The sequence below is a fragment of the Vespa crabro genome, chromosome 9 (assembly GCF_910589235.1).
Source record: "Vespa crabro chromosome 9, iyVesCrab1.2, whole genome shotgun sequence".
Classification (NCBI taxonomy): domain Eukaryota; kingdom Metazoa; phylum Arthropoda; class Insecta; order Hymenoptera; family Vespidae; genus Vespa; species Vespa crabro.
Genome location: NC_060963.1, coordinates 7,440,289 through 7,465,989, shown reverse-complemented (window position 1 = coordinate 7,465,989; position 25,701 = coordinate 7,440,289). Strand labels below are relative to the sequence as shown.

General features: G+C 37.0%; 3 protein-coding genes across 3 annotated transcripts; 1 reads left to right on the top strand and 2 right to left on the bottom strand.

The window, feature by feature from the left end:
* Positions 1 to 518: 518 nt before the first annotated feature.
* Positions 519 to 15,949, bottom strand: LOC124427156 (transcriptional coactivator YAP1-like). The gene is made up of 6 exons (XM_046969738.1): positions 14,649 to 15,949; positions 3,563 to 3,783; positions 3,272 to 3,456; positions 2,995 to 3,181; positions 2,840 to 2,925; positions 519 to 2,755 (listed from the first exon to the last, which is right to left on the bottom strand). The coding sequence occupies exons 1-6, from the start codon at positions 15,590 to 15,592 to the stop codon at positions 2,660 to 2,662; spliced, it is 1,719 nt and encodes a 572-aa protein (XP_046825694.1). The 5' UTR covers positions 15,593 to 15,949; the 3' UTR covers positions 519 to 2,659.
* A 1,030-nt stretch (positions 15,950 to 16,979) lies between these two features.
* On the top strand, positions 16,980 to 22,257 carry LOC124427157 (serine/threonine-protein kinase 3). The gene is made up of 10 exons (XM_046969741.1): positions 16,980 to 17,215; positions 17,626 to 17,706; positions 17,925 to 18,105; positions 18,252 to 18,479; positions 18,554 to 18,872; positions 18,962 to 19,095; positions 19,196 to 19,358; positions 19,440 to 19,531; positions 19,601 to 19,795; positions 19,989 to 22,257. Exons 1-10 carry the CDS (start codon positions 17,202 to 17,204, stop codon positions 20,145 to 20,147), a joined length of 1,566 nt encoding a protein of 521 aa, XP_046825697.1. The 5' UTR covers positions 16,980 to 17,201; the 3' UTR covers positions 20,148 to 22,257.
* On the bottom strand, positions 21,825 to 25,657 carry LOC124427158 (sorting nexin-17). The gene is made up of 9 exons (XM_046969742.1): positions 25,410 to 25,657; positions 24,911 to 25,040; positions 24,454 to 24,819; positions 24,282 to 24,369; positions 23,944 to 24,194; positions 23,576 to 23,785; positions 23,311 to 23,493; positions 23,134 to 23,232; positions 21,825 to 23,061 (listed from the first exon to the last, which is right to left on the bottom strand). The coding sequence occupies exons 2-9, from the start codon at positions 24,968 to 24,970 to the stop codon at positions 22,870 to 22,872; spliced, it is 1,449 nt and encodes a 482-aa protein (XP_046825698.1). The 5' UTR covers positions 24,971 to 25,040; positions 25,410 to 25,657; the 3' UTR covers positions 21,825 to 22,869.
* Between the last annotated feature and the right edge of the window lie 44 nt (positions 25,658 to 25,701).

Sequence of the window (25,701 nt, the reverse complement as noted above, 5' to 3'; positions counted from 1 at the left end):
AGCTCGACGAACTTATTTCGACTTACCTGGAAGTTATTGCATATTCGACTTACAACGAAAAGAAAAAAAAAAAGAATTATCGATAGTGTGTACAGAAATATCTATAATAAACTTTTTTTCGCAATAACGGTCGACGAGATGACGACAATCGGCCATTATCCCGTGTGATTACCTATGTGATTTCGAAAAATCATTAACTTTCATTCTTATATAGTAAACGCATTTATCGACTCGACATTTGTACCTCATCCCTTTTAGCTACGAAAATTCTTTTTTGAACAGATCAAACGAAAATTACATGTGTATGTGTGTGTGTTTGTGTATGTATAAACGCATTTCATGTATATACGTATAAGCATATATGCAATCTATAATATAGTTTAGAAATTTGTCAATTAATATGAAAAAAATAATTTTCAATAGGCAGGAGTATGAGGTACGAATACGAACCGTGACATGATCGTTCGTCTATATTCTCTTTAGATTAAGTGGTCTCAGTAAAATGAAGAAAAAAAAAATTAAAAGAAAATAGGAAAGAAATACGTTCATCGTGTATTACAGTTTTTGACATGCTTATAAATTACCGTGTAACTTCGTTCTTGAAGAAATTTTTATCCGATAACATAAAAGTGTAATGAATATAAACGAGAATACTTTATGTAATAATAATTTTATGCTTTTTTCGTATAGATGAGTCATATATTCGATATTCGCACGGCTGATATTAAACAAAACATGTCAAATCTCAGAGTTTCGCAAATAACGAAATGAATATAACGAATGCATCTCCGAAAGTTTTCCTTAAATATGAGAAAAGATGGGAGAGCTTGTCGCCTTCGCGAGAAAACAAAAACTTTACAATATATACGCAATTTATATCTAGTACACGACGATCTATTTTCGGTGAATCAACGCGACCACGATGACGCATTTTCAAATCAAGTTTTCTCACGGATAGGAATTCGTAAGAAGAGTCATCCGCGTCAACGATCGAAAGACAGAAAAATAATGATACGTTAGCGACGCCAAGTGGCCACGTCATTCATCGTTTTAGTTGTATACGCTAAGCTGCCACGTAACTAATTATATATCTATACGCGTGTTATCTTCTTTACCAAGTCACTTTGATTATCGGTAATAACTCTGCTACGTCGTTTCTGAGAAAACAGAAAGTACATTTCAACGGCCCTTCTTAACTGACTGCTTCACCAGACCCACAACGGATTTAACGCGCAAAAATTCTTATGGCTAAGATATTTCATAGAATCTATAAATATGATTATATTTTCTTCTTTTGTAATCTCCATTATATAATCGTGTGCAGTATAAAACGTAAGAGAACTTTTTATACGATCTAACATGATTTTTGAAAATACCAATATAACTGCAATTCGTAACAAGTATAGACTTTATATATATAAAAAAATATATATTCATTTCGTGTCCCTTTCACTGAAACGTTTCAAGGGTTTAAAACATGTTACTTATTTTAACAATTACCACATGTTCACATCAAAGTTTCGTATGGACGGTTATTGCTTTGAAAAACGACGACTGAGGATCGTCGACGAAAATAGATTGCAGAGATAAGGCACTTCGGTTAGCATATAATCGCTCGTAAAATATACTCCGAGTATGATCGAAATTGAATGATAATATATGTATGTATGTATATATATATATATATATATATATATATATATATATATATATATATATATATATTTACTTTGGACTACGATTCGAACGAATCCGTTACGATATAACTTTTATTTTATCGTATCTTGCTCGCGAAACATAGACTATACCGTTTGTATTTAGTAAAAACAAAAAATACTTAGTGCTCATTATTTTCAAATTCAATGGATGCTGCTTTTCGTTGTACAAATATAGTCCAAAGATCTTTGCCATTCTTACGTATAGATTGTAAAGGCGTCAGGAAGGTGTGCCTTCGTTCTCGCACATAACATTGAAATAACATTTAAAAGTTGAGAAACAATGGGTTGGTCGCAAAATATAAATTGTGCGTTATCGATGGCGAGTAAGACGCATCCATATCAAATATTAGTTTCTTTGTTGTTTCAATGGGTGTAATTGATTTAGAAAGAACGAGTGGGAAGGCACGACTATTCGAGTGTTACGCAAGTATAGTTGTATAAAGAGGTGTAACGCGCCTTGGCGCCACTGACCACTATCGTTGAAGAAGAAGAAGAGTAGCCTTCTCGCGACGAGTATATTCGTTGATGTCGCGTTTGGAGTCTTGTCGTTGGTCCTATCGTCACGTTTTCGTTGCTAAGCGCTCTGAGTCTTTGCGCTCTCACGTATTTCCATTTTGATTTCCTGTTCGTCTTACGACCGTGGCGGGGTTACGAGAACCGTGAGATTTTCTCGCTGCTCGGTAACATATCTTCCTTGCGAGCGAAAAAATCTCGCAGTATTTTTCCGTGCGAATCAACAACAATAAAGTCTCGACACGGTCCTAAAACGGACAAAGTAATTTAACGCGCGGCACGAGTTCATATTAGATTCTTGCTCCGTTCAAATTCCGACAAATGGACGACTATTGGTGAAAAAAAAATTCTAATACCGTCCGTCCGTCGTAAATAGAAGGAGCCGAATATCTTCGGTATATACGAACAAATTCCGCGGGTGTCCATACTTAGAGCCATGTCAGCACGTTCTCAGGTTTTATCGTATTAGGGCCTATGAAACACTGTACATCCTCGAGAATGTCGCTACTGAAGTCTTCGCTAAGCTGAAACCAGAATAAGACCTGATTTTTATGCTGCATAAGCTAAATTATAAAGAAAGTTTGTTATATATGAATTTAGCTACGTACCTGTAGCGACGGTACGAGATCGTCGGTCGAATCGATATTGTCGCTCAGAGTGGAGAGATCAGGAGTTTCCATGGGAGCACCGCCATCTAAGAAAAGCGTATTGAATATTAAAAAATCGAGTTTCGAATGGCGTTGAAAATGGAAAAACAACTTACCACTGGTACTATCCATGTTGTCGTCGATATTCGCTAAGAAATCTTCGGGAGTGTGTGGTAACGAATAGGCAGAACCAAGACCCAAACCGCTATCCGCACTTTCTTGACGCGCGTGTTGTTCGCTGATTCCCGATAAAAATGGATCCATGGCAGCATCCGTAGTAGTTTGTCGAAGCATCAGTTCTTGCTACATGACACATAAGAAGTAAGAATTTGGCATTACTATACTCGACGTAAACTTTGATCGATTAAAAAAGATCATTCAATGGGATCAAACCTGGCGTATGATCTCCTGTTGCCGTTGTTTCAGACGCTCACGTTCCATTTGTAACGATTGAAGACGTAATTTCTGTTGACAAGCTTGCAATGTTTGGTTATTAGGTATACCACCAGCCGTAGGTTGCTGAAGCCAATTTTGTGGCAGCATGGCACCGGATGACGGAGCTCGCTGAAGATGGGTCGCTAAAAGATAAAAACGATTCTATTACGAATACTCAAGAACAAGTAGAAAAAGGAAGTTAAATAAATAAATTAGATAAAAAGAGTGAAATATATCGAAAAGACATACGGATTCTGGGATCGAACCACGAAGTGGTACGCGTTTGATGATTTATAAAGTAAATTTCTCCTTCCGGTGTTCGTGCTTGCTCCCATCCATCCGGTAGAGGGCCTAAAGTATTGCCGGCAGCCGAAGACTTTCCACTCTCCACCTGAGCGGCGACTTGAGCCACGTTCTGAGCTGCGACAGTTTTTCGCGGATCTTCCCATGTCGTGGTTCGCGTCAGGTGGCTGAAACATAAGGTCGACGAGGTTTATCGAAGAAGAACTTGCCTCTCTCAACTCTCTCTCCCTTCCTCCCTCTCTCTCTCTCTCTCCTCTCTCTCTTTCTACGTTCTCTCTCACATGCATCCTCTCTTCGCATCCTTCTCTATTGTACGCGTCACGGAGAGGGCGAACGCGCGCCACGATACGTACGTGGTTATCCGCATATAGTAGACTCGCTCTAAAAATAATTCCATTCAAAAGACGACACGAAGCGGTAACGGCGAACGCCGGCTGATACCCACGTAAGTTTTAACGCAAGCCGCCTGCACTTTTCATTTCGAGACGAGAAACCAGAGGAAACGCAAAACCAAGCCCGGAAGTGAAAACACTTTGGTCCAATATTTTTCTAAGCAAATCCGTAGCCAAGTTCCTCCTCCACCGAGAGCCACTCCTCTCTCGAATTAAAGAACTCGTACGTTTCCAAATACGATCGACCTACAGAAGGAGAAATAGAGATAGACAGATAGATAAAGAGAGAGAGAGAGGGAGAGAGATAGCTTTGCGTTCCTCGAAATGGCGAACGACTTTTTAAGAAGAAACTTTGCCGAGTTCGTCGTTTAAGGCGATGCAAGAACATCATGTTTCTCGTTCTAACAAAAATAGCTGCTAATGGCTGTGATCGGCACTCGATCGACTTTTGCTCCGATTCGACGCTGCTTTTACTTTACTTAGCGAGATCACAAAAAAACGATTACTTTTGAATTAGTTGAACTCTTTCAATACGCGGCAACTAAAAGTACACCGTCGAACCACTTGTTGCTTACGAAAGTAACGTGCCGTCGCCATCAACGACGCTGTCGTCTCTTCCATCGTCCTACAAAACGCGATAATATCGGTTCCCACGTAAACATAACCGTGATCTCGCACTCCTACTCGATGACCACACACGCTTAACGTCGAGTCAACGTCGGTAATTCAATCCTTTTCTCGGGTATCGTTCGGCCGATATTCATGCACACAATAGATTCTCGCTAATTTCATATTATCGGTGTCACGAAATGTAAGAAAGAAGAGAAGAGTCACGGATCGACATCAAATCCCCTTTGTCTTTTCTTTTTTCTCATTTATCAAAATAATTTACGTAAAAGGAAATACGCCAAACACGATTTCAATTTTTATCTATAAAGAGACACGTTCTCTCAGACAAAACCAAAAGTCTTAAATATAATTTATAAGATAATCCATGTACTATCGAAAATACAAAGATACAAAAGAATTGCGTCGAATTTCTTATTTCGCAGTCTTTCTTTATAAGACTAATATAAAGCTACGACCGAAGGATCAGAAATATATCGAAATTTTTTGGAAGAATGACTATTGATGAGAAAGGTATTATGTCGGCGTCCACCTGTTTGAGAGGCACCTTGAACTATGCCACCATCTTATATAACGAGGTATAACATGATCGACTTCAGCACGTGTTGAAAACAAGTAAGTACGATACGTGAAATTCTATACAGTAATCTCCTAAGGCAATTCATTTTTCAAATTATCGAATTATCTTTCTCGTGTCTCTTATAACGTACGAACCGTGTATTGTCTCAATGATAAGAATAAACGATATCTTTCTCTGTCGATCTTGTTTCGCTCGATCGAATACATGGGACATAATTTTAACAACGTTTCTCGATTTTCTTGCTCTCTAGAAAGCATCCCTTTAAATTCGAAAGAAAGATTTCCATTTAGAAAGTCGGAAAAGAAAAGTCGTTTCTTCGGAAGAGAATAGATAACTTTTTTCCTTAAATGGAAGGACGAATAACACGAAGAAAACATAACGGAGAATCATTTTCATAAATAAACTTTATATAATTCGCAATTTGGTAACAATTTCGGAGTAACGATTAAAGCAACGAAAACAACAAAGATACGTCGAATAAATTAAAAAGATAGATCGTAGAATCATAGAAACGAAGAATGGCTAGTTTTCGGTAGATCCAAGCAAGAGGCTTCGAAGAAGGTGGAAAAGAGAAAGAGAGAGAGAGAGAGAGAGAGAGAGAGAGAGAGAGAGAGACGGAAAGAGTGGGCCGCGCGTTGCAGGATGCCTCCGATGTGCTCCGAAAGCTTCATGCCCGAATCTCTCTCTCTCTCTCTCTCTCTCTCTCTCTCTCTCTCTTTCTCTCTCTTTCTCTTTCTTTCTTTCTGGGGAGAGAAAACGAGCGCTTGGCCGGGTTCCAAGCGTGCGGAGACGAACGGACCGCGCGTGCAATCTCAGGAGGAGGAAGAAGAGGAGGAAGAGGAGCAGGAGGAGAAAAAGGAGGAGAAGGAGAAGGAGGAGGTGGAGAAGGAGGAAGAGGAGGTTCGAGGACGGCGAGAGCAGAAGAAGGAGAAAAGAGATAGAGAGAGATAGATAGAGAGAGGGAGGGAAAGAGAGAGGCTTTAGCCCGAGAACGTCGGAGAGAATCACAGGAGGGTTTCCGTGTGGCGCACGGCATACGGACTACGATGTATTTTTACTCCGGACATCACGGCGCCGGACAACTCGTAAATAGACACTCGCACCGACGCTCTCTTTCGCCTTTACTTCGTTCTCTCTCTCTCTCTCTCTCTCTCTCTCTTTCGCCTTTACTTCGCTCTCTCTCTCTCTCTCTCTTTCTCTCTCTCTCTCTCTCTCTCTCTCTCTCTCTCTTCGTCTCTCTCTCTCTCTTTCTCTGTCTCTCTTTCTCTGTCTCTCTTTCTCTGTCTCTCTTTTCTGCCGCCACCGTCGCCGTCGATACCTCCCTCCGACTGTACCCTCCATTAAGATGGCGGATACTCTCCCCCTCTCGGTGAAGCCAACCCTGACTTAATCTACCAAAGTATCGAGTCCCGTTAAACTCAACTTTTGCATCCTCCGATCCCTCTTTAGCAAACCGCTTATCTACAAACGTATGCGTTAATTAGCCTACCGATACTTCTTCGAAACACTTTACGTCCTATCTTAGCAAACGAATATCCTATACGTTTAATAGAATTCACCGGATAATAACGGAAGACGTTGCTCAACCATTCGTGTTACTCTTTATCTTTCTACGAAGTTCTCGAAAAGATAAAAAGAAAAAAGAGAGAAAAATAGAAAAGAGAACGGAAAAATAAGAAAAAGACAAAAGAGAAACGTACACCAAAAACAAAAAGAAAAACCAAAAAGAAAAATCAGGAAAAAAAGAAAGAGAGAAAACATTGAGATACGTGATTCTTTCATATAATGCGAGAGAAAAAAGAATTGAATAGTCTAGGTAAAAATATTTCGATCGTTACGACGTTATCTCGCTAAAGAGAAACATAAAAGATGCGTAAGATAAACAGTGCGATAGCTTACAATCAAAGGCATGTTGCCTTGAACTTTTGCGTACGGTCACTGTATTCCCGGAGATTCGTCCTCGTATCTGGCATTTGTCGCTAAGACTCGCGTACAGGTGTGTCCGCTCGAGGTCTTTAGCCTCAGAATGGGATAGTGGCGGACAGATCGTGCTCGCGTTCGCCTCTTTGCCAGGAACGTTCCGTTCTACGCAGTACGTACATACGTTCCCCGTCTCGTTCGAACGTCCTTCAAATTTGAATGGTTCTAATCTTTCTCGCGGACAAAATAATTATCGACGAAAGTTATTTATCTTTTTAAAAATATTAAATTCTACGGAACTTCGGGAAGGACGTTCAAGATGAAAATTCGAGATACGAATTTGCATGTTTTAAAAGGGACACCTCTTTTTTCCATGTATTTTTCCTTCTGTATATAACACGCTAAGCACTCTCTCTCTCTCTCTCTCTCTCTCTCTCTCGCGCGCGCGCGCTCTACGACGCCATCGCACCAAAATTTATCGCTTTATTTTCCAACGATCGGAATCAACGAAACACACGAACATCCATCTTCCGTGTCACAAAGATAAGTAGAGATAAGTCTTCGAGGCGTTCCACTTTTTCGCGCCATTTGTTCCCCTCTTATAATACCATTTTTATTAGCGATATATAACAGGGAAAAGAAAAATAAAGAACAAGAAAGAAAGAATAAAAGAAAGAAAAAAAGAAGCAAATCAAAGGATTCCGATATAATTTTTGAAATGAAACAATACATTCTTTTTCTCCGTTTTCAACTGGCATAATCTATCTTTCTTTAATACCAAAGGAAAAGTTCAATCTTCGGCATCCAATCGCGTCCTTGTCGCTTTAACGGTCTCTATGCTCCTCCTTTCCAATGATTCCATCACCTTCCACGATAAAAGATGTATACTCATAGAAAGGAAGGATAAAAAAGAGAAGAGGCCTCCGACGAATCGTCCTCGCATTGACCGTTATCCGAGAACAACGATCGAGTCGCCAGGCCAACCTGGAAGAACGACATTCGCGACAAGTCGAGAACCGTTTAGTCGGCTATTGGTATTTTCGATCCCAGTGAAAGTTGCGCGCGACGCTCGTTCCATTCAGGGTCGACGCGACGGACTCGAACGTGTATTTTTCCTATCTTTTATACCTATTCTACGTATGTGTATATAAATACACACACACACACACATGAATATATATACATAAATACATTCATGTAGTAATGATATTATTTCGGGAAATCTTCATTTAAAAAGAAACCGAAAATTGATTCGAACATTTTTCTAAACAAATGAACGTTAATATATTATCGTTTATTATTAAGAATTAATATATTATCGATTATGTATTAAGAAATCATTAGACAAATCCATTAGGCGAACAGCAAATCGTTAAGAAATAAAATTCTTCTAATGCATGCTATGTCGATAGTATAAAGTAATGACGTATCGATAACTACACATTAGATCATAACGAATTCCGTTTATCGAAGTTACAATATTTTTAATTTTACTATTAGAAAATCTATAAATAATCCTAATATAATAAAGGAAGTACAGAAAGACGATTTTCGATTTGTATGATCGACATCGATCGTTTTTGTAGTTTGAATGCAACCATCCATAAGCTTCGAATCGTATCTTCTACGCATCGTAGCATTGCAATGCCCTAAGAAATAGAAGAAGAAGAAGAAAAAGGAGTAATAGTAGTAGTAGTAGTAAGTAGTAGTAGTAAGTAGTAGTAGTAAGTAGTAGTAATAGTAGTAGTAGTAATAGTAGTAGTAATAATAGTAGTAGTAATAGTAGTAGTAGTAGTAGTAGTAGTAGTAGTAGTAGTAGTAGTAGTAGTAATAGTAGTAATAGTAGTAATAGTAGTAGTAGTAGTATTAGTAGTAGAAGAAGAAGAAGTAGAAGAAGAAAAAGAAGCAAAAGGGATAAAGTAAGAAAGAGCAAGAAAGAGAGACGTGGAAAAGGAAGAGAAGGAACAGCCGATGGAAGAAGAGGGCATCCCCTCCAAACGCTATTATCGACGCTTGCTGTACGTAACGAGCGGCGAACATTTGTGTGTCGTATGTGTATGCCTGCGTGTTCGTATGAATGCGTGAGCTCGCGCGCGCGCACGCGCGCACCTCGTCGCTGCGCTTCTTCGTGCCGCGCCATTTTGCTACGGTGCTCGTTCACGTTGCTTCGAAACGTTGAACCTTCCTATGCACCAATGACGATGCAACGTACATGATGTTAATGAACCGATACGATTTCAAAGAAAAGAAACTTCTTTTTATTTATTTTCTTTTTGTTTTTTTTTTTTTAATTAATATTTCCATTAAACAATTTCTTACCAATATCTATATCACATGACATTTGTTCGATTTTATCTTTCGAAAATTAAAGATTTGTAGTTACGTTCAAATCTAAAAATTCCTCGGTAACAATATGATACTCTTTGAATCGTTTAAATAGTCGTGATGCGCGATCCGCTTCCTCTGGTTCACGTGACTATCCGCGATATACTTCCTGTATAATGTAACAAGATAAGTGCGTAGGAGAAACTTTCGATTCACGCGCGAATTCCTCGTGAACCGGAGCAAAGCTAGCTATAACACGGACATAGTTACATGTGTATTATATTTATATGTATATGCATGTTGTTAATGTATATGAGAACGATCGAGATTTTTTGTCAAATTTAAAGGACCAAAACGATTCTGATTTATATATCACATACATTCCTGATTTGTGAATATATATATATACATGTATACATATATACATTATTATTTTTAATTATTATAATAAAGAAACTCGTCGAAAATGCGAGATCAAACTTGATGAATTTTAAATATATATCAGATTGTTAATATTAATATTAATAATTGATAACAATAACATATTTAATGAACTTTTTTTTTATATAAACATATTTAATTATTAAATATATATCTGATCGACTTTAAATATATATATTAAAGATTTAAATAAAAATTGGATATATAATAAAACAATAAAAACAATATGAATTAAACAATAAGCACGTTTGTAGCTCAGAGTTACAGGTGAAGTATGTAAAGAACGGTCGAAGCTAGACGCTTCGTAAGGCTTCACGAGAAAATTCGTTTTAAAGTTAAGAGGGCAAAGGGAGGCAAAGTAAGGGACGAATAGAATACCTGACCGTCTTTTTTTCCAAGAGATGAGAAAAAGATATTGCTAGAAAATTCGATAGCAGAAACACCGAAAAGCTTTTGTGAAAGCAAGGGTCGCTGCAGTTACCTGGATAATCCAAAGTAAGTCGAATAAGAAAATGAAAGTAAAAAATAAAATGAAAACGTTGAAATTATCTGAACGGAGTTCTTATTATTTTTAAAGGTTTGTCGGTATAAATACAAAAAGAAAAATAGGCACAAAACATTATAACATATATAAAGAAAAAAAAAAATATAAAATATGACGAGTAATGAATTTTCAAGCATTTTCAGGCTCAAATTGTCGGGATAGAAAATGATTTTAAATGGCAAAAATATTAAGTGACGTTTTAAGGGTAAAATGTTCTTTATTCTTTTTCTTTTTCTATTTTTCGATGGTACGTAAAAAAAGAAAAAATAAGAGTAGCATAAGTCCGCCTCGTTTACCATGTTTAGAATTACGGTAAAGCGAGCAAGACGACACCAAGATTCGAAAGAGTAGGCTAATCTCTTATATCAGCGTGCAAAGAAGAGCGATGGTAAGTGAAAGAGAACGATGAAGCGAAGGCGAAGGCAAAGGCAAAGGCAAAGGCGAAGGAGAAGGAGGAGTAGGAGTAAGTAGGAGTAGGAGGAGGAGGACGCAGTCTCGAAGGGAACTTCCCACGACAGGTGACACGTGGGAATCTCAGTCACGGCGACGCAGGTGGATCAGGTTCGAAGAACGAAAGAGACGCGGCCGAGAGGTAGTACCTACACTGCTGGAAGGTAAGGAGGAGAAGGAGGAAAAGGAGGAGGAAGAGAAGGAAGAGAAGAAAGAGGGTCGAGGGAGGCCAAGGGAAGCCGAGAAGAGCAACATATACATATATACATAGCAAGAATATAGGCAGTGAGCAAGGCAACCGTGTCGTTCGGAGAGTAGTATCCACGATAGACGGCTAAAGGCCCATTCACACCGTTCGATACATGACGTCGATGGGCCTTTGAGCGAGTTTGTTTGACCTGAGTCTCAACGAATGGCATTCCCAAGACAAGAGTAGCCATCGACTACGAGGAACCAATCGCTTTTTGCTTCTACGTCCCAAATTCTAGGAAGGTTCGGGGAAACTTTTTAAGCAGGTTGCAACGCATCCGATCGAGAGGGACAAGCAATCCCGTTCGTGGAAGAGGTTGTTCGAATGAAATCGTACAATCATTTGGATACGCGTGCAAGAGATGATGTATCTGACTCGAGAGAAGAACAAACGTCGGCATGGACCATTTTAATTTACATGACGAACGAACGAAGAAAGTCACCGAGGAAGACGCTCGCAGAAAGAAAAAGAAAAAAAATGACTCTACAGCTGCATCGCAACTTTTCCAAGAAGCTTCAGGCTTATCAAACTGATAACTCAAAGCGAAAGGTGAACTAAGCCGCCATGCTCTTTACTATTATCACGAGACGACGACAATGACGTCGACGATCTCACCGATGAGCACGCAAACTCCATCCTTTTTTATTAATCCCTTTTATTATCTAGATCTCTTTCTTTCCTTATTTATCATTATCTTCTCAAACGAATGAATTATTTCAATTTTATTTTCGTAGACTTTGTCTTTGTGGACCAAGCGCGGCCATCTTGCACGGTTACGAACGATTCCTTGTAAGCATTTCGATTATTCGATCGACCATTCAACAACTCGGAAGAGACGAAAAGAGTCGGAACGTGAAGAGCACGCGTCGTGGATCGCGAAGAAAAAGAGAGTCATAAATATCAGTTACCTTTTAACATTTTCAAATGTCGCCTTTCACTTCTATCGGTCCATCGATGACACCGATAGCGCATCCGGAGTCTTCTCAACATTGTATTCAATTTCTTTCATCGTTTTCTATTTGTTTATCATTGGCATCGAAAAGAGGCCAAATGAAGAACGGTCATTATCGTTCAATCGTTTCGAGCAAAAAAAAAAAGGAAAAAACAAAATAAAAAATCTGTCTTATTATCCGTATTAAACAGTAACACGTTTTAAAACGAAGAAAAGGTTGTCATAGTGAGTGGAGAAAAGCAACTCACGCGCATCGTCGAGAACAATGGAATCGAGAGTCTCGTTGAATCTCATAGAATCGATATTAGTATCTAGCACGTGTCACTGTGCAGTAACTAGTATTGGTATCAGTATTAGTATTGGAGACTCGCATACGCGTTGTACGTCGCGCGTAAGAAAGGCGTATCGGGCGTAACGTTACTTTCTCGCATCGTGTGCTCGAGGCCGCCGCAACCGTCGCCGCGCGGAAACGCTCAAATCGTCCTTCGTCCCGTTCTCCTTAACACGCAGACGCCTTTATCATTCTTCGTACGATCCAAAGCACGAGAATTTATCTCCCTTTCCTTTCTTTCGTATTTTCTCTTTCGCTCGTCTTTTTTCCTCCATCTTTTTTTTCTTTTTCTTTTCCTTTTTTCTTCTTTTTTTTTTAATATCTACAATAACACAGACTATAATAATTAATTAATGAGCAATTATTAATGAAAATAGATATGTTGAGATTAACGAAAAAAGGAACGAACGGCAAGTAGCGTTATTATTCTTTAGAAATTAAATTCGAGTCTTTTAAAATCTCAAAGAAAATCCGTTAATTCCATAGGTCATTATGTCTCGATGTATATGGGGAAAAAAGATCGAAGGAATTTTATTGCTTGTCAATAAAATGAAATCGAATCAAGCGATTACTAGGAAAATGCGTAATTACATAGAACCCAATCTACCGTAAATGAATTTATCCAATTAGCGCCACGTTAACGATCGTACCATATAAGTTGGCGTTTTACTTTCCTAGCGATAATACGTCATTTTTCCAAATGCCAATAAAAATGGAAATAACGAGGGTTTGTATTACGAAGAACGTGATTTCAACGACGATTCGAGCGATATTCGATCGCTTCGGTCAGCGTCTAACGGTACGACGTAAGTCGAAGGTTCCTTCGGACTTTGGCATAATCGCTTGGATACGATCTCCGCTAGATAAAATCAGCCCATTAAAGTTCCATCTTCGTTAGCCGTAATAACATAACGGTTTAAGCGCACGAGACTCGCCTAGAACACGCCACCAATCTTCTAACCGTCAAAGAAGAACTCTTATGTCAAGAAATCGGCAAAATCTTCGCGCCCTTTTTCCGCCCATTTCCCAGAGAAATGATACATGAATCGTGTCTCTGAACACGAATTTCGAACAATACGCGAACACGTATACCGTACAATCGTAAAAAATAAATCGCGTAATTTTCCTCCCTATCAAGATATAATCACCGGCCTATTTCGTTTCTTGTTGTTAAAGTCTTATCGCGTATACAGTATATTTCGAGATTCGTTTGAACTGATACGATAAACGAGTATATTAAAAAAAAAAAAAAAAAAAAGAACAGAAGAAAAAACGGAAGAAAAAACAGGAATCAGATAAAGCAGGAACAAAGAATACCGTACGATTTTATTGAAAAATAAACATTTGTTTACTTGAAACAATAAAAAATTAAATGGAGTAAAGACATTGTGAGAAATATTTGTAGACAAACTTTTGAGGTTTGAAAAGGAAGAACGTAAACCGAAGGAAATTTCGATGAGTAAGTTAAAAATTACGATCGTCAGAGTTAGAAGGAGAGAAAGGGATCGCACGAACCGAACGACGTAGAAGAAACTGGACCTAAGTCGAAGGCACGCAAAGGCGAATACCGAGAGACCGGCTTGAACAACAAAACTGCCACGACTCCTTCATCGTTGCTCAAGCCTCCGGACCGCATTCACGTCCATGTTTCTGCGCGACGAATCGTACCACCGGCTTTGCGCGTCACATTTTTCGTCCACTTTAGTAACGTCGTTCGATAAAATGCGTCGACGGTGCAAACAACTTCTTTGCATTATATTCAAACATTTCATTTCAGAGGAGTATCGCTGCACAATGACCTTTTCGAAACTTTTTTCCGATTTTCTACAAGCTAATTGAACACATTGTGTATACAAAACGATCATTTAAAAACTAAAAAAACTACCGTTCGTATTTGCGTCAGCACGTGGGAATAAAAATAACAAAAATTCCACAGCAAAGAAGAATGACAAAAGGAAATAGCGATAACGTCGTCGTAACGGTACCGAGGCACGTTGACGTAACCGATCGAACGAAGGCAAAATAGCGAGGATTTATCGATAGCCAACAGGTGGAAGAATCAAAGTCCGCGAAGGCAAGCGCGTGCGTGCGTAAAAGGAGAACGGGAAGAAAGGGAAAGACAGAAAAAAAGAAAGAAAGAAAGGAAGAAAGAAAGAAAAAGAGAGAGAGAGAGCGAGAGAGAGAGAGAGAGATAAAGATAAAGAGAGATGAGGTACTCACTTGAGGAAATAGATCTGTCCCTCGGCAGTACGCGCCTGTTCCCATCCGTGTGGCAGGGGTCCCAGGTCGTCGACCGTGCTGATGACGTCGTAACTGCGTTGCTTCTGATGATGGTGGTGACGCGCGTGTGGCTGCGGCGCGTGTTGCTGCGCCTGCTGCGCGGACGCGTAAGTTTGCTGCAGGGATGCAGGGCTGCTGTGAGCGCGCGGATGCGCGACCGTTAAACCAGCCGCTGCGGCGGCCGCTGCCGCGGCTGCTGCTGCTGCTGCTGCTGCTGCCGCGCCAGCGGCAGCGGCGCTTCCGGCCGGTCCGCTCCCGGCGCTCGCACTCGCGGCCGTGCCTGCCGAGGCGCCGGCCGCACCGTTCGGCGGACCGCCGTTCGCCGTTCCGCCAGCAGGCCCGCTGTTACCCCCGCTGACGTTTGCGTTTGCCGCTGCGGCCGCGGCCGAGACAACTCCCCCAGCTCCTCCGACACCGCCGGCGGCGCTTCCTCCGCCGGCCGGACCGCCTCCGCTACCATTCGCTACGCCAACGCTACCACCGGCCCCACCACCCCCGCCTCCGCCACCGGCGCCACCACCCACGACGGAGACGTTACCACCGCCTGCAACACTGCCGCCGCCACCGCCGGACGATTCCGCGTTACGTCCTCCGGCGCTCCCCGTTACCGCGCCGGAAGCGCCGCCGCTGCCGCCGGCGCCGAAAGCCGAATCGGCCGAATTTTCGCGCGAGTGCGAGATCGACGGGCTTCTGCTGCCGGTCGATGGTGGGTTGAAGAACGAATCGGGTAAATTGCGCATACGCAACGGCACTTGAAGCGGACGTTTCGAATCCGGCTTCAAGACCGTGTCGAACAGAGCTTGTAGATCGGATTCTGAATTTTGATCGATCCTCACGACGAGATTGCTGTTCGACAACTGATCGATCTCCTGATTGAGCGCCATTTTGGATCACGCGGTCCTCCGTGCGCTCTCAATCGTCCCCTGCTGTTGTCGGTTCTTCTTCTATTACTTCTTACTCGCCTCCTTCTCCTCCAGCTCTTTTTCTTTATTCGTACTCGTTCGTCTCTACCTTGTTACTCTCGCGTCGCACCGCGTTACGTTGCGTTGCGTTGCGTTTCGTTGCGTTGCGTTGAATTTCGTTGCGTTGCGTTTCGTTGCGTTGCGTTGCGCTGCGCTGCGTCGCGTCGCGTCGCGGCGCCGTGTCCTCCTCCACCTCCGCCGCCGCCGCCGCCACCGACTCCTATCTTACGACGCTTTTTCCTCCACCGTCAGCACCGCCGCCACCTCCTCCTCCTCCTCCACCACCGCCACCGCCCCCTCCTCCTCCGCCGCCACCGCCACCACCACCGCCGCCTTCTCCTCCTTCCTTCGCCACCGCCTCCGTCTTCTCTTCCGCGCGCTCGCGCACACTCTGCCTCTCCTTTATCTTTCCTCTCTGCCTCTCTCTCTCCCCCCACTCACTCTCTTTCTCTCACTCCTTCGTCGATTCTCTTGCCTCCGTTTTTCTCGTGGTCTCTCCTCTCTATCTCCTCCCTCGACGATATATCTTATCCCTCGCCGTCTCGCACTTGTCTCCCTTACGATACACCTGCGTATGCGAAGGCATACGACACGCGATTCTTACATACGCACCCCTTTCGAGCCCCTCCGTTTCGAGCGTTCGACGGTGGTGGACGACAAAAAGGCACGAAACACACCCCACGACTCGCCGCCACGGTTACGGAAGCACTAGGCACTGGATCGACGATGGCCTGACCGTTGGCGCAAGTCGCTACGCTACGCACGTCGCCGAAGCGCCGAGCCGAGCCGAACCGAGCCAAAGCGAGGCGTGTTGGCCTGTTGCTCCTTCTTGGCAACCTACTGCCTTCGGCGGTGCCTACGCTACCCACCGCTGGTGGGGTGAAGATAAAAATCACCGTAGAACGTCTCTAAACGAAAGCGCGCCGCAATCGTTCTAAGAGATTACCAATTGACCAATGAAAGACACGATCTTAATGATACGCAAGAATTAAGAATCCTCTTATTGGTTGAGCTCCGTACCGTTAGCGAATTCTTTCCCTTTCTCTTCTTTCTTCTCATCTTATTGGTTTGCCATTTGCTCCGATTCGTTCTTCTCTTCCAACTCTGCAGTCGATCAAACTCAATTTTAAGGTTAAAGAGAATGTATTCGTGTTTTCCCTTTTATTTATTTTTTCTTCAACTTTCGTTAGACTAATTCAACGATTCTGAATCTAACGATTAAATTATTTTTACGAACCAATCGAGAACTCTTGCAAGAAATTGTTCTTATGTAGATGCGCGAAATAGCGCAAATGATTCAAATGCATCTTTCGAACCGCTTCGGTAACTCCGCCATCTACAATGGCCGATGTTCGAAGCCTTCGATATTTCGGTTGTAATTATTTTAATTTATTGCCAAAAATGTAATATTCGTCGTTTGAATTAATTATATTTTTACAAACGGAATGATATCTATTTTAGTCGCGTTAAATTATTTTCATCCACAGAACGTGCTTTTATCGAGTAAGAACTCGGTGATATAAAAACGAAGATGTCTTCTAAGAGGTATTCGGTTGTTTATGCGTTTACGATTAGTTGTCCTTCGTTAGTTTTTATATCTTAATAAATCAGAAAATAATTTCAATCCTTTATCTTTTAATTTACATGATTATTTGAAGTCGATTATGAATCGATGCTCTTCATTCAAAGTGATATTTTCTTCCTTTGTTAACCTGTCGCAGTTTCTTCTTTAAAATATGTTTCTTTCGACTATATCTTTTGTAACTCCATGTGACGACATTCCATAAAATTTATTGACAGCTTTGATATCACTGTACAATCTGAGTTAACATTATGTTTAAGAAACGCATTATAAATTGCAACGTTTTTATAAAGAAAAAAAAATCTATTAAAATGTACATAGCTTACTATATTATACTGAAACATTCTCAAGCTTTTTATTTTATGTTTTGCAGCGAATTAAAAAAGTTGTCCGAAGAAAGCTTAACAAGGCAACCCGAGGAAGTATTTGACATTATATGCAAACTAGGAGAAGGGTGAGTCTATGTAATTTTTTTTCGTATTTAAATGTATTCCTAAATTTACTTCTTAAAAACAGCTATGACTTAATCAACGACATTATATCTTTATTAATTTGTAAACGATTATAATCTAAAGAAAATTTCTTAAAGATAGAAGAAGCTTATCATTTGTAATTTTAAATACATATATATATATATATATATTTATTTTTCTATGATTATATACAATGCAGGTCTTATGGATCCGTTTACAAGGCACTGCATAAAGAGAGTGGACAAGTGCTGGCTATTAAACAAGTACCCGTGGATACGGATTTACAGGAAATCATCAAGGAAATTTCAATTATGCAACAATGTGACTCCCCATACGTTGTTAAATATTATGGAAGTTATTTTAAAAATACAGACTTATGGGTAAATGCATATGAAATTATTAGAATTAAATTTATATAAATAAAAGATATATATATATTTTATTTTGTGAATTTTAATGATTACTGTTTTTCACTTAGTGCAATTTTATTGAATTGTATAATAATGTTGAATTATTGATCTTCCAGATCGTGATGGAATATTGTGGCGCTGGATCTGTTAGCGATATTATGAGATTAAGGAAAAAGACGCTGCAAGAAGATGAAATCGCTACAATTCTCAGTGATACCTTGAAGGGATTAGAATACTTGCATTTAAGAAGAAAAATACACAGGGATATTAAAGCTGGAAATATTTTACTAAATAACGAAGGACACGCTAAATTAGCCGATTTTGGTGTAGCGGGTCAATTGACTGTAAGATTTAATACTTTGATATGAGAAACTACGATATGAGAAAGTAAAACTGATAACGATTGTCTTTTACATAGGATACAATGGCTAAACGTAATACAGTAATTGGAACGCCATTTTGGATGGCACCCGAAGTAATACAAGAGATAGGATATGACTGTGTTGCGGATATATGGTCACTCGGTATAACGGCTTTGGAAATGGCCGAAGGAAAACCTCCCTATGGTGATATCCATCCGATGAGAGCTATATTTATGATTCCAACTAAACCTCCACCTAGCTTTAGAGAACCAGATCAATGGAGTCCAGAATTTATTGACTTTGTCAGTGGGTGCCTTGTTAAAAATCCAGAAGAGAGAGCTACGGCGACTGAATTACTCAATCATGAATTTATTGGTAAACATTGTACATCTGTTATAAAAAATAAATGTAAATAACTTTATTTAATTTCTTCTTGGAATTTGTATAACAATGTATTATTATAGGCAATGCGAAACAACCAAGTATTCTTAGTCAAATGATCGCTGAAGCACATGAAATACGAGAGAAGCAAAGTGCACATCGTGCACATGTTATCAACAACGTCGCGATCAAAAATCAAAATCAAGCGGATGATTCGGTAATGTCGCCTAATAAAACTTAATTTTTCATGCATAAATTTACATCATTTTGTAAATATTTAACGTAATAATAATATCATTCTGTCTGCAAATATCAAGGATGAAGAAGACTGTAGTGGTACTATGAAACCTTTGCCAGAAGACACAGGAACGCTCGTTCCCAGTCATGATTTACCAGACACTGGAACGCTTGTATCTGCAGTATTAGATCTTGGTACAATGGTCATTAACAGTGATACCGATACTGAAGCCACTATGAAAAGTTAGTAATTTGCATCTATACAAAGATATGAATATAAAAAAAAATATTATATTATACGTATACGTGTGTAACTACTTCTAGGGCATAATACTGGATCAGTTGAATCTGGGAAGAAATATCGACCTTTGTTCCTAGATCATTTTGATAAAAAGGAAGCACCTGAGATAGGAAAAGTAAGTTTTTGAACAAAACTTTTAAGATATTAATTTAAAAAAAAAAAAATTAATTATAAATGTGTTTAGGGTAATGGCCAAATATCAGGAGCGCATAATGTAGAGATCGCTAATAAAATTGAAGTTCAAGGTGCTACAGAATCTCAAAGGTTTCAAAGCCATTTACAATTACAACTCAATCAAATATCGCATCCAGTGCAAGAACAACCGCCTAATAATGTAGGCAAATTTCAAAACGTATTTACGGAACGTGATTTTGACTTTGTAAGTATATTAGCAAGTTATACAATATAATGTTATATATATTACAAATTAGACGTTACTTACAGTTAATTATCTTCCTTTTTACGATTTAGATATGTAGACCTTATTTAGACAAAATAGTAGTTTCATGTTTGTAAACAAATTCTTATCTTTACACATTAACCAAATACTATCACAATTAATATTCCTGCAGTTAAAGTTTCTGTCTTATGAAGAACTGCAACAACGAATGGCTAATCTGGACGCTGAAATGGAACGCGAAATTGATGAATTAAGAAGAAGATATCAAACGAAAAGGCAACCTATTTTAGATGCCATGGATACTAAACGAAAGAGACAACAGAACTTCTAACAGTTTGACTTCTTTTTTTAAACAAACGAGTGTGATGATAGATAAAGAGTGTACAGTTGTATAAACAAATAGATTTTATCCACTTTATCCCTAGTTTCGTCAAAGAAAAGGACATTTGTTTTATGTACATTTATCTAGCAAGAGATATAATCATTTTAAAATAACTTCCCTCTTCAAATAAATGTCGCTTGTCTTTGGGAAACTAGGGTATATAGATAATACTAGCCAATAGCCTCACGTCACCAATGTAAATTATTTTACATGATTTAGGTGAAGAAACAATAACTCTACTTAACTCTTCCTTCATTTTTTTCGTGTTTTTCTTTTCTATTAAATTTACACATATTTACTGTTAAATATACTATTCTTACAGAAAGTATATGTCCCTTTTTAGGGTTGATTAGGAAATGCAAGAAGGTGTGCAATGCATGTGCAACGGTAAAGCATAAAATTTACAATTGTTGGCTTGTTTGGAAATGAAATTTGACGACAATCTTGCGTCTACTAGTCACGTTCAATGCCATTTATTTTAACAAGAATATTTGTAATAAGATCATTATTAGAGCTTGGATATTGGCTTTCTAAAGCTATCCCCCTACTTGTTGCTTATGCTAATAAACCTCATTGTTTTGCGAGGTACAGTGAAAAATTTAAGGTCATATCTAATACGATAATATGGCCAGTGACCTGAAGTTTTAGAAAGAGATACCACTACAAGCCCTGAACATCATTTACATGATACATACATACATATATATAAATTTCGTTTTAGGCATTTAAGTATTTTCATTTTATCAAACGCGAATTTTACTTTATTGCTAATTCTACTGCCATACATAGTATATAATTTCAATTACGCGTGATGTCAATATTAGCTTACATCAATTTAATCTCACCTTGAGAGACTTTCTTTCTTAAGCACGAAACACCATGTATTTTAAACATATAAGTTTTTGCATTCTCATACATGGTAAGATTTTACGTAGTTTTACGTAATATCATGGTGGGTGAGACGATACATTGCAAAAAAATATTTCGTGAAAGAACTTACTAGGATTAGTCTTCCCTATTAGAGAATAGTCTTATATTTCTCTACTTCGCAATAGTAGGGTATTGAAATTATCGAAATTGCGAAGTTGTACGACTACTAGTAACGATTATGATATCATGACATTAATAATCATCGATTAATTCAACAAAACAATATTTATATACAATTCCCAAATGTGGCAAGTTGTCATAATGGTGATTCGTACTTGACTCATTGCCTAAAATTGTAGAGAATGACTACATACAGAGTAATTCTTTGCTGACGTTGGGCTATTTCGTACATATATAATAAAGGTAGATCGATGACACTTAGATCCTGTAGCCAGAACTGAACTTACTTTTTATCCGTTTGAGGATTGATACAGAATAATAACATATTTTTGATATAGAAAATATGCACGATGTCAGTAATACAAGATCTGAATTTAAATTACTCTAAACTAGATCAATTGGATTTTTTTCAATTCTTTTTTTTTTGGAGCCACTAAGAAAATTCATAAAAATTATTATAGAGATAGAAATTCTTCAACAAAGTGACAACTCATGTAATAAGTGTTCGGTTTATCTTTTCCCTTTTTTTAATAGAAATGAAACCTATTGTATAATGATTTTTGCTTCATTATTTGCTTCTTTTATATAACGTTGAGAATAATATACACAAATTGTTACTTTCATCGATATTTGTGGCTTCATTGAAATCTCCTATTCTCTGTATTATTCAATGTGAAACCCATTTTTAGATATTCATTTCATTTTTCTTTTTACTGCAATTTTAAAAAATTATGTATTATCAAATATTTTTCATTACATATACAAAACTGATTTTATATTATGTGATTCGTATTTACAATGAACAAAAGAATATCACATCAGTATTATTGCAGATACAGTGATGCATCGGAACGCCATTTTGTTAAAATTTAATATTTATCTCCAGGTTATTAGTATAATAACATAATTCCTTTATGTAAAGATTAGCCAAGATATGTATAGTATCTGCCAAAACCGTCTTTACTTTTTCATCAATAAATATGCATTTGCCACTGAGCTTTAAAGATAAGATTTTCCATTGTTTCTACAGTGTGCTCTTATTAACTTTTTAATCATTCAGGATATTCAAGTTTTATTTACATAAGTGACCCATTATTTACTTTGTAGTACATATTATTTTCATTATAAAAATATATGAAGTTAATGGTATTATACAAATTTCTATCAGTACACGTGGAATAATTTTTTTTTTTAGTTTAATATTAAAAAAATCTCATTACATTAAAAACACATTTTACAGTACCATTAAAAAATGAAAAATACAAAAAATGCGTACAAAGAATATGTTTTATATAAATTGACAAGTTTTTTAGAAATTTCATATTGAAACTTCAGTATCATATTTGATTTTATATTAAAAAAAATTAGAATATTCGCGTATTTTCTTATCGCATAAATATCTTTGCAATATACAATATATTACAGAAAGTTAATTCATATTAACATGTATATAAATATATCACAAATTCTGATGTCTACTCGTTATAGTCATAATATCATCAGTTTTTTAGTTGCAATTATATATAGATTATTAAAAAAGTTATTATATTATATAAAATATAATATAGAATTTGTCAAGCAAACATTTGTTTAATTCTTTAGAATAATAAGTAATAAGAGACTATAAATCTTCATCTCCTATAGTATAAAATGCATTATTTTCCACAATATCACATTCTCTTGTGCGTCCTCTTTCATGTTTATAAACTATAGTTTTGTCGTCGCTAGATTTCTTTAGTTTTATAATTGACAACCTGTCTGTTAATTTTTTAATAATAGGTTCTACTCCAGCAGTGGAATGAACTTCATCTTGCTACAAAATAAAAAATAATATAGTTTGAGCAGAATATAAGAAATAATTAGATAAAACAGTCAATCTTCATACTTGTTTTTCTTCATCAATATTTTCTATTGGTCCAGCACCCATAACAATACGGCTATGTCCATCTCTCATTATATATGTCCATGATTTTTTTTGTGGTTCCTGAAAATAAATGCACTCATTGCTAAAATTAAAAAATTAACATTTGATTTTATTAATATTAATAAATTATCTATAAACCTGATGCTTGTTGCCATGTGTACTTTTTAATAATAATTCGTCTATCATAGACTGCAGACATACAGACATTAAAATAGCCTGATCAGAAGAAATCGTAATCCATTGCAATTGATTCTTCGCTATTAAATATTCAAAAGATAGCTCAAGATTAAAATGATCATGATGGTTGTATCTATCTATACCCTAAAAATATTATATCTGTTGTTATTTATAACTGTAACTACTCTTAACTTTCCAAACATATACTTATTTTCTACACACTTACATTTTGTGAAGTAGTTATACGCCAACATCGCATTCTAGTTACCTTAAATGCTATTTCTTGTGGTTTAGGATCGGACGTTAATACACGTAAATTTAATTCATTTTTACCAATGGCAATTATTACCTTCGATTCTGATTGAGGATAATCACAAAAACATGGTATAAATTGTACATAACCATAATATTTCAAAGTGCGTGCAATCTTCATATACTAAAAAAATATAATATATATAATATATATATTTATATATACTTTACATATATATATATATTATATTTTTTTAATATACATATATATATATATACATATATGTTAATACACACACACATATTAACTTAAAAAATTGAAATTACTTATACACAAGATACCTCTTTTTTCGTTTCATTTTTCTGTAGATTTTCCAAGCAATTTTGCACTTCATCTGTAATCAAGATCCATCCCCTTTGAATCTCAGCTACTGTTTGGTTGTATAATAAACTTAAACCTACCGAATCATCTAATATTTCTAAATCATGCTCAATATCCCAATAATTTCTTCCAAGTACTACTCGAATACCTAGAGTACACATGTTTTTATATGTTATAACAGGAGATTCAAAATCCTGTAACTTCCGCAATACTGGACAAAACAAAAAGTTATTATATGATACATAAATATAATAAAATAAAAAAATAATAATAATATTAAAGCATATTGCATGCATACCAATTGCATTGTTATCTTCTTGTACAATAATAAACAAAGCAAAGTAATGGTGCAAATGGTTCAGTAACATAATACTGTCATATACTTTCTAAAAAGAGATATAGGTATGCATAAAAAATGAAATCGCACTTCTATTACAGTTGATAATCTTTTTGATAATATACACAAATACCTTTAGAACTTGTCCAGAGTTTTCTTTTGTAGAAACATTAATGGTTACTTTATAGTCATTTGAAAGAAATACATCTAAATACTCATTCTCAAATGGACCATTCACAGCTTCTTGTTGTGCATTTAATAAAAATCCATTTAATAATTCTGAAGAATTTATTACTGGATCTTGTCCTATTGTCTGAATATATTTTTCTAAACCAACACGGCGTTCTTCTTGTTGAGTCATAGTTAAAGGAAAGAACTTTTTTGGAGGAAATGTTGGAAGAGGAATATCAACATCTTTTACTAACTGTTCGTGTAAGTTAAGCAATTGCTTGTAACGTACAGTACAATGAAATAATCCATTAATATGGATATTGTAGCCCTGAAAATCAAATAACAAGTAGGAGTAAAATATATATAATTGTTTTAATTATAATTTAATTTTAATTATAATTTATGATATTAATACTTACAACATATGTGTTACTAGCTGCATCTAAAAATTCTTGGGTGTCTGGTATAGAAAAATGCATTTTCACTAAAGTTAATTTAAAGGCTTCTTAATTTTGTACTTCTTAAATAGGTGCATAGTTTGTATTTTATCTTTAGAAAAAAATATTAGACAAAATTTATTAATATATACAAAATATGTCTACTTTATACTTTAATACTTTATATCGTCATATATGTATATATATATATATACTTTTTTTCTTTTTGAAATTATTTTGTTAACTGATAGTAATTTCATTAAAAATAATTGAAAAATATAAAGTGTGTGGAATATAGAAAAAATAATATAAAATTAATTTTTGTTAACATTTCATTTAAAAAATAAAATATTTATTCACTTACAAAACTGTTTTATTATACAATCCTAACTTCATGAGAATCGTCATAACATATCTATATATCTATATCATATCTATATATATACATATGAATGCATACGCCTACATATCTATTACTTACATTTCATATTGTTACACCTACTGACATATTTTTCACTATTAAACTTGCGTACAACCTCGAAAATATCCAGTCGATTAAGGCTATTTATTACCTATGGTTTTATTATGGTTTACAACAATAATGAGTACAGGCGTAATTCTTTATCGATTTTAATGAACAAAGTCTCATTTTAAAGATAAAGTTTTAAGCAAGGACATAGTGTTTTTGATTTTTTAAGAAGCTTTATTTTCTTCAAAAAAAAATCGTGTCAAAAAATAGTATTTTTTCGAGAATAGTTTATGCATAAAAATAA